Raw genomic sequence first — 10,188 nt, 5'->3', positions numbered from 1 at the left:
TTGTCATTTGTTGAAATGTGATTTACCCCCAAAGAGGAGTTACAGAGTGTTAGGCAAGTCAAAATGTAGAAATAGAATTTGGTACTCTTTAAACTCTTCTCTCCAAGCTTTTTCTATGTTTAGCCTCACGTATTTGAATATCAAGGGGACCATTTAACAAAGTTGTGAATTGCATTTGAAACAAATTAACATATACATGTTGTGGTAAAATTAAAGGTAATACTAGTGTAAGAAATATAGTATATACAATTTAAATCCACTCTTCTATTGCGTTAGAGTAGGCCTTTGAAGTGGTCATCAAATTACAATTTCACAACATTTGGTCATGTATACAAGTTTTAACAAATAATCTTTTCTTTAGTTCAACTAATATTTTTCAAGATCGATCTCAACGTTCATAGAACACTATAAAATCCTAAAAATATTGTATGCTTGACAACAATTCCTCCTCTCAAATCTCGCAATTCCCATCTCTATATAAGTTGCTAGACGATTCACCTAATAATTCACCAGTAAACCAAAGTTGATTAAAAAAATCATCTTAGAAAATCAAACTATTATTAGTATTTTTATGTTCTGAGTTGGGATGGGAAAGATAAGGATATTGTTACTTCTCGTGTTGGTACTTTTCTCGGCACTAGTTGCGTGTGTTGATGGATTTCACGTAGACTAAGAAAACGAACAAACGACACAAGGAGAACAATGATTCTTGTTGCGTCACTTACATAATGTTGTGAAAACGGATGCCGGGTCTATGAGATTTGTGAAAGGTGGCTATCGTAGGGGTTCATTTTTACATAGTCCAATGCATATTGGTTTCATTTCCATGGAACCAAATAGCCTCTTCATCCCTCAATATCTTGATTCAAATCTTGTCATCTTTGTTCACCATGGCAATTTCACTTCTATCTTCTTTCTAGATCCTTCGCAATATCTTTTTAAGAGTATAACTTCTTTTAAACTACTACAACAATAGTAACATATTCAGTGTACGTCACAAACCTTACTCCTATCTTGAGAGGTAGAAAGACTGTTTTTTATACTCATATAAATGATAGGCTTTCATAAAAAGGTGGGACTTGTAACTTAAAAAATGTAACATGTTAAAATATACGGATAGTGTAAAATTTAAATTTTAAGCTAGGGTTATCATATTTTTATTGAATTGAATATAGGGGAAGCAAAAGTTGGACATATCTATAAGGATCAACTAGAAGAAAGGAGTTTGAAGCCAGGAGATATGTACACAATTCCTGCTGGATCAGCTTTTTATTTAGAGAATAGAGTTGAAAGCAAAAGACTTCAAATTATTTGCAGCATTGATATTACCTCTGAATCCATGGGATGGCATGCTTTCCATGTACCCTAACTGCAGTGACGAAGCTAGAAATTTCGTTAAGGGGATTTAAGATTTAATATATACATATTTCGTGTAATTTTCTATATAAATAGTATTAATTTTTCAACGAAGGGTGTTCAACTGACCACCTGTTACTGCATTTGGCTATGCAACTGACCCTAAGCTAGTTTCTCACAAAATTTGGTCTTCTAATCTCCTTTTCTTACCTTTAGTCATATATACTCTGTTTTTTTTTCCGAAAACTTTGTAACTCGTAATATTTTGCAGTCTTTCTTCATTGGTGGTGGAAGTAATCCCTCCTCCATTCTTGCTGGATTCGATCATACTACGTTATCAACTGCTCTTAATGTAAGTGTTCAAATGAATTCACCATTTCTTACCAGTGTAAAAAAATTGGAGGTGTCTAAATGTGCATACTCAAAGTTGGAGTTTTTACTTGTCAGCTACATTCAAGTTTGAGTGTTTGTATATGTGTTATGACAGGTTTCAACAGCAGAAGTACACACGCTCTTCCGGACCAATCGTACATTTATCTGGTTCTCATGACACTAACATTTGGTCCAACTTCTTGGACCTAGAACCCCATCAAAGACTATCTCATTTGAAGAGAATTGTGAATTTTGATGAAGAAGATATCCCCAAAGAGGAGAAATCAACATGGTCATTTAGGAAATTTTTGTTTACTTTGTTAAACGGTGAAGATGTTACCGAGAAAGTGAATCATAAAGCTCCATTGATATACAATCTCTACAACAAGAAGCCCGATTTCAAGAATGACTACAGATGGAGCAAGAAGGTGGATTCGTCTGATTATTCTGCTCTAGAGCAATCAGGAAATGGCGTGTATCTTGTCAATCTATCTCCGGTAATTGAATGATTCATGTATATAATGTGGATATACCTTCTTTCTTTTTTTTCGTGTTTACATGTTTTATCTACTATGTAAATGTAGGGATCCCTTATGGCGCCTCATATCAATCCATCAGCAATCGAGTATAGAATTGTGTTGAGAGGGACTGGCAGGATCCAAATTGTGTATCCGAATGGTACTTTAGCAATGACGAGAAGGGGATGTTTTTTGGGTGCCAAGGTACTTTCCTTTTGCCAAATTGCATCAATGAATAGGCCGTTGGAGTTCTTTGGCTTCACTACATCAGCAAAGAGGAACAATCAACAGTTCTTGGTAGGTAAAAACTCATTGATGCAGAGTTTGAGAGGGCCAGAATTTGCAGCTGCATTTGGAATTTGATGAGAAAAGGCTTAAGAGGATTGCCAATGCTCAACGCGAACAGGTCATCTTGCCATCACGTTCCTCTGAGGATGAGAATGGATTTTAATAGTCTAGTTGAATTATGGCACGAGTCTGGTGTCAGTTATGGAACTTTATTTTCCTTTTGAGTTGTTAATAAGACAGATTTTTATATTAAACATGATTCTATTTGTGGTTTGAACTCCATTATCAAAATTTCAAATTTCAACTGATTTTTGTGATCGGTATTTCAAATTAGTGGACCAAGCCTATATTGGTGGCTCTAGTATTTATATACTAGAGTGGTTAAGATATCTTTTTCTTGTTTTAAGTAAGTCCACTAACTGTACTACTTATCCAGTCTTATTAAGTTTTTTTTTTTTTTTAATTATGGGTCCACTAATTATAATTGTGTATGATTGATAATTATTAGTAAATGCTCTCATATACGTCTAGTTTAGAAGAATAATTATTAGAAAACTACCATGCTGAAAGCTACAAACCAATGACCCCGGCCCTTGTTGATGTCATTTTTGTAATGATCTATTTATTTGAACTTGTAATAAAGTTATATCATCAATTATTATCTCTTTGTATTTAAGAAAAACGACGTGGTTATCACGTTGTGTATGTAATAATAAAACAAATAAAAAGGTAAGGAACGAGGTTTCATGTTAGCCAAAAAATTATATTTTTTTAACTTGGTTAAATTTGATCTAGAGTTTTCTTAGTAAGGAAGGGAGGGTAAAGGTTTGTTTACGGTAGTTTAAGGATTTGGCTCCCCTCCATTAGCCCTTTCCTCCATTTCGTCAAGTGCACATCTAGATGAGAGACATGTGTCTTATTTAAATTTTTAACGTCAAGATTATACTACGTTAACAAATATTATAATCATAGTTAAATCAAGCAATTTTTAGAAAACTACTTCCTAAATTGGTAAGAACAAGATATTTTCTATAAATTTGATATTCATTGATTTCATTTTATATTTTTTATTTAAAATATTAAAATTTTCTTTTATTCCCAACAAACAAATTTTAAAACATACTTCTTTTTTCCCCTTCAAACACAGTACATAGCCACACTTTCTCCTCTTACTAAAGTGTGGTAATTTTAATGTTTTTAAGGTTTTTGTCTACATTGATAATTATTCACATCTTTTATTTCGTTTTTCTAACATATAAAATATTTCAAGAACATAGTTTATTATCATACAAAATAGTTTATTGATTCTCACTTTAAATATCGTACAATTTAATGTTTGAGTAAAAAATATAAAATGAAATCAATGAATATCAAAATTTATAGAAAATATCTTGTTCTTATCACATTTAGGGGTAGTTTTTCAAAATTGGTTGACTTAACTATGTTTATAATATTTGTTGATGTAGTATAATCTTGACCTTAAAAATTTAAATAAAGCACATGTCTCTCATCTAGATGTGCACTTGACGAAATAGAGGGAAGAGATAATGGAGGGGAGCCAAATCCGAAGTTTAAGGATATTTTTGGCCTTTAGTTTTATTTATTAAGCTAATTAGGTTAATTGGCCTTCAATTAAATTAGGAGCCATTTGGTATGAGGTATAAGATATAATAGTTCAAAATAAAATGCAGAATTATTTTATCTTGTGTTTGGCTGAAGGTATGAGGTAATTCTTGGATTATTTATCCCATTATTTATACCTTAGTGATGAGATAAGTTATCTCATAAATATAATAAAATAACTTATCGCAGGATAATTAATTTTAGAAAAACTTGTTCCCAATGAAACTATCACTTAAAAAAAATATTCTCAATTTAACATAATTTAAGAATATTTTTTATCCTCATCCGTTAAAAAAAAATATAGGTTACAAGCACATGGAAAGAACATAATGCATGCGTAGTGTGCGTTTGTTAATATGTCTAGTCTAAGTGTCTAACCTAGAAAGACACGCATTGGACTTGACAATTAGAATTTCATTTCCACCCAAGATCCGGAACAAGTCAAATTGAAGTTTTTTTTTTTTAAATGTGGAACAGGTCAAATTGAAATTTTTGTTATAAAATAAAGTTATTAGAAAACAAAAATTATTTTTTAAAGTCATGAATGAAATCTTCTAAGTCTTGTCTAAATCATAAAAGTCATGATGTGTGAATTTGTTACATAACATTCACGTTTCATTATTTACAACACTCTCATTTGGATGTTTATGTACAAAGAAATTCTAGAAGAAGAGAAAAGAGTGTACATCGTTCTTCTTAATACGCATTATTTGTTGCCTCGTTAAAAACCGTATCAAGAAAAATCTTGTGGGACAAAAATCTTGGTTAAGGAAAAAAGAGTGCAACATGTATTTACTCCCCCTGATGAAAACATCATTTAATATCTCGAAGACAACACATTTCAATTTTGTATCTTAGTTTCTCAAAAGTTGAAGTTGGTAATGCCTTAGTAAAAATATCTACTAAATTATCACTTGAGCGAACTTGTTGAAACATCTATATCACTCTTCTTTTGAAGATAATGAGTGAAAAAGAATTTTGGTGAATCTCTTAATGTACCCTCCCTTTAGTTGAGCTATACATGCAACATTGTCTTCATACAATATTGTTGGAACATCTCCTTTCAAAGTAATGCCACATGTTTTTTGAATGTATTGAGTTATTGATTTTAACCAAACACATTCTCGACTTGCTTCATGAATGACTATTATCGACATGATTTGAAGAAATGAATCAAACTCTAGTGTATTTTACTGTTGCTGAGTAGTTCATTGATATCACAATTTTAGATATCAATATACTGATAAGTAACATCATATTACCATGTTAACATGAATTTTAGAATTGTCAAATTTGTGAATCAAAACCGACAATTGTTGTTGTTTGTAGCACAATCAATGAAAATACAACCCGCAATTTTTTAATCTAATTTTTTATCCTTATAGGTAAAGGAACTTGTACCTTTGCTCTGTTTCCTTTTATTTTTTGTTTTACCATATGTTGTTATATTCATTATTGCAAGTCTTTACAAATAAGTCATTACGCATCAAGAAACTAGTACTTTGAATTTTACAAGTAAGACTAAGAAAATAGTTATATATATATATATATATAAATAAAATAAATGATAGTACCAAATTTGAAGAAGTCTCCGAATATATTTATATCATTTATGAAAGTCCAAATAACAATAATTGCTAGGGGACCATTAAGAATTTTAGATTTCTAAGTGTCACAAATTTAAATTGCAATATCTCAATCCACTCATCTATCCACTCTCATATATGAATTTTTTCATAATTAATATTTAAAAGAAAAAAAATTCTAAAATGTTACAAAGTGACCATATTTTTGAGTTGATTTTGTAAATTAGTAAATAAAACGAAACTTCTAAACTATAATTATTGGTTTTCTTGACTTCGTCAAATTCGAGTCACCCATATTAATTGAATATTTGACCTTAATTAATTGGTAAATTATTGAGGGGAGTTTAAGAATGTACTATTAAAATTTAAATTAAGTTATTCAGAAGTTGGAAAGTGAATCATCCGATTAATAATAATATATTTTTTTAAAATTTTAAATTATATTTAGATGTAAAATATAATTTGTTTTTAATAAATCAAAACAATATGTACCACATATACAAGAAGAGTATTAGAAGTGGACCTAACTTTTGGTAGCAATTAAATTCAGAATCACTCCATTCGTTTCAATTTATATGTATACAGAAACCGGTGCAAGCACGACTGTACGAGCCCAATACATGTTACATTTTTTGTTTCAATTTATATGGCATGATTGAAATTTAGAGACTATACCAAGATTATATGATTTTTATGTTTATTTTAAATTATTAATTAGTGTGATTTATACGATAATATATATTTTTTACATAATTTTCAAATAATATAAATCTATTTCTTTTTAATAGTATCACATGTATATTTCATTTTTAAAAAGTTCGTATTTTTGAGTGTTTTTTACTTCGCCACTAATATGTTTTGAAGATAAAATATATATCGTCATGGAGTAATTAACATTTTAAGAAATTAGGTAAGAAATTGAATAGCCAATTTGGGAGAAAATGTTATTCAATATACCTAAAGATTAAAGAAGTGTAAAAACATATTATTTGTTTTCAATTTAAAACAAAAAAATTTAACATTGCATCTCACTTTATGCATAATTATTTTGATCACTTTTAAAAGCCTCTTTTGTTCAATCTAAAATTAAGAAATGATTTTTGATTTTGCCATCACTAAAAAAAATGTAAATATTAGTGAATTATAATGTCCTTTTATTGCCTTGTAAAAAATTTCCAATTTTTTAATAATATGAATTATAACAAAAGAAACAATAAAAAAAATTTCATTGGATCATAGCTTCAAGTTTAGAAATAAATAGAAAAGGTCAGGAAGATGTAGCAGTATTAAAAAACTGTAAATGACCCACAAGTCACAAAGTGTGTACATATTTTTGAGGGATACAGAAAGAATTAAGAAAATGTTAGCTGATTTTTTGGTCCAACAGTGTAAAGGTACACTAACATTATTCATTTGGTACAAGTACAATCATAAAGCTATTAATATTGAAATACCTAAATAATCCCTATGTGGACAATCAAGCATGTCGACCATATATATATATTCGTATGATATTTTTAATTTTAATATTTTTAAGCATTATATAAGAAAATCATTTAATGTGAATAATATTTGAAAACAAGTATTTTAAATATACTTTTTAATTCAAAAAATAAAAATCATCACGATTGGTTATAAATGTATATACTTTCACACCGTTTTTGAAGGGATAAATATACATTCACAATTTGTTCGGAGGGTTGTTAATTATACAATATTAAAATATTATGTTTCTTTTTATTTGTTAATTAAATATATCATATTGTTTAAGTTTAAAAGTTTTATTATTTATTTTTTGAAATCTCTGGATATCCATAACTTCTGTCATAAACCTCTACCCTTTGGATAAAAATTACATTCTATAATAAATATTTTATGGTAGCATGAGATGTAAATAGCTCACTAATACATAAGATGTTAATTGTATTTGACAATTACATGCCACGAGTTAATGACTAAATAGCAGATCGGGGTTGGATCAGATCTCAGCCTTCTATATGGAAAACTCACCCCCAACCAATCAAGTATCAACCATGTCGTTGCGGACATTCAAAATATTAATGCGTGATATTATATAACCAAAACATTATATATTCGTATAAACAATATACCTATAATTGGCCACGGCGATGACCAGTTCTTTCTTAACTTCTTCCTCCTACATATTAAAATCGTCCCCATTTCTCTCTCTCAAAGCTCCATTAGAATCAGCTAGCAGCGCCGCCCTAACATCCCTGTTTTTTACGGCAGCGTCTACAATTCTGGCAGACCATTACGACGACGTTTACTAGTTTCCTTCATTCCAAATGGGCCAATCTTCCTCAGCTCACGGCTTCTCCCCCACCGATTCCAATTATCCCCACCACCGTTGTTCCGGCACCGGCCATTCCCAATCGGAATTTTTCTACCCTACACTTTCCGAAGAAGACGATTTCCCCATTTCACAACCCTGTGAAAACCGAGATTACACTGATGGTCTTCCTGACGAATGTTTAGCCCTAATTTTCCAGTCCTTAAGCTCCGGTGATCGGAAAAGATCTTCCCTTGTCTGCCGGAGATGGCTTCTGGTTGAAGGTGTTAGCCGTCACCGGCTTTCTCTCAACGCAAAAGCTGAAATCATTCCGGATATACCCACCATCTTCTCTCGTTTCGATTCCGTCACCAAACTCGCTCTCCGATGTGACCGAAAATCGGTGAGCATCAACGATGAAGCTGTGATCCTCATCTCCCACCGGTGCGTTAACCTAACGCGCCTAAAGCTTCGTGGTTGCCGAGATATCACCGATTTGGGAATGGCTTGTTTGGCAAAGAATTGTGAGAAATTGAAGAAATTCTCTTGTGGGTCTTGTATGTTTGGAGCTGAAGGTATGAATGCTTTGCTTATTAACAGCATTTCACTCGAAGAACTCTCTGTTAAACGTTTACGGTGTATGAATCATACTGTATCTGTTGAACCGATTAGCATTGGATCTAATGCTGCTTGTTCGCTTAAATCTATATGTTTGAAAGAGCTTTATAATGGACAATGTTTTGGACCTTTGATCATGGGATCGAAGAATTTGAAGACGTTGAAATTGTTGCGATGTTTGGGTGATTGGGATAGAGTCTTGGAGACGATTGCAAGTAGGGAGAATCATTTAGTTGAGATTCATTTAGAGAGGGTTCAGGTGAGTGACATTGGACTAAGGGCGATATCCAAGTTTTCGGACTTGGAGATTCTTCATTTGGTGAAAGCTCCTGAATGTACAGATGCTGGAGTTGTTGATGTGGCTAGACATTGTAAGTTGTTGAGGAAGGTTCACATTGATGGATGGAGGACGAATCGAATAGGTGATGTTGGTTTGGGTGCCATCGGCGAATATAGTGTAAACCTCAAGGAATTGGTAATTATGGGTTTGAATCCTACGGTGACTAGTTTATTAGCCATTGCTTCTAATTGTCAAAAGTTAGAAAGATTAGCACTTTGTGGTAGTGAGAGTATTGGGGATGCTGAAGTAACTTGTATTGCTACAAAATGTATGGCTTTGAAGAAGCTTTGTATTAAGGGATGTGAGGTAACAGATGAAGGGATTGTGTCTTTCGCGTGGGGATGTCCTTATTTGGTGAAAATTAAGGTTAAGAAGTGCAAGAACGTAACTGGTGAAGTTGCAGATTTGTTGAGATCAAGAAGGGGATCTTTGACGGTGAATCTTGATGTTGGGGAAGTTGATGCGGAGGTTGTGGATGGTAGCGCTAGTGATGGTGGAGCATTAGAAGAAGGCATAGAGTTTCCACCGATTGCAAGAACTGTTCCCATCCTTGGTGCTGGTGGTGTCGTTGATATTGATACCCCATCGACCAGTAATTTTGGTCGATCATCAGCATCTACTTCAAGGATTGGCTTTCTTGGAGGAAGGGGCTTCGTTGCTTGCACTTTCCGTAGGTGGTCAAATGGTAACGCCAATGAGAACTTATGAAAATTGTGAGCACAAGTTAGAACAGAGAAAACACTCTGTTCAACTTCATTTTTAATTGAATCAATAGAAAAGTGTGGATGTGCGACTTATCCTCCTTCATTTGTGTGTTTGATATTTGCTTTTTGAAAATTTGATATGTAACCATAGATGCATTTAGAATCTTAGAAGTCACTTCTTGGATGATGAAATCTATCCCTGCTCTATTGACAATTGCATTATAGAGTGCTGTCTTGAACCATGTATACTGTTGCTTCTGGTATGTGAATCAAATAGATGTTGTTCCATCGACTAAATGTCATCAAGGACAGTGATCATTATGCTTCAAGAATGGAGTAATACATGTCGAAGCACCTTTCTATATCCAGGAATGCACATATTACCTAGACTCCTAGACCCTCCTCTTCCCTCTTTTTTATTTTTCCGAGAAAAGATCGATCTCCAAGATTCCCCTCTCCTAAAAGTTGAATTCTGCAACTTGAAGAAATGAAA

General features: G+C 32.3%; 1 protein-coding gene and 1 pseudogene across 1 annotated transcript; both read left to right on the top strand.

Annotated features, from left to right (window-relative positions):
• Positions 1-571: 571 nt before the first annotated feature.
• On the top strand, positions 572-2,697 carry LOC125810216 (vicilin-like seed storage protein At2g28490; annotated as a pseudogene).
• A 5,303-nt stretch (positions 2,698-8,000) lies between these two features.
• Positions 8,001-9,790, top strand: LOC125810215 (F-box protein SKIP2-like). The gene has a single exon (XM_049489722.1). It carries the CDS (start codon positions 8,050-8,052, stop codon positions 9,697-9,699), a length of 1,650 nt encoding a protein of 549 aa, XP_049345679.1. The 5' UTR covers positions 8,001-8,049; the 3' UTR covers positions 9,700-9,790.
• The last annotated feature ends 398 nt before the right edge of the window (positions 9,791-10,188 follow it).

The sequence above is a fragment of the Solanum verrucosum genome, unplaced genomic scaffold (assembly GCF_900185275.1).
Source record: "Solanum verrucosum unplaced genomic scaffold, falcon-dt-bn FXZP01000038.1, whole genome shotgun sequence".
NCBI lineage: Eukaryota > Viridiplantae > Streptophyta > Magnoliopsida > Solanales > Solanaceae > Solanum > Solanum verrucosum.
The sequence above is the reverse complement of the archived record's forward strand: the minus strand, read 5'-3'. Positions and strand labels throughout refer to the sequence as shown.

What these genes read in the sequence shown, in the direction of transcription:
- LOC125810215 (XM_049489722.1), top strand. Translation starts at nt 8,050, where the DNA reads ATGGGCCAATCTTCCTCAGCTCACGGCTTCTCCCCCACCGATTCCAAT.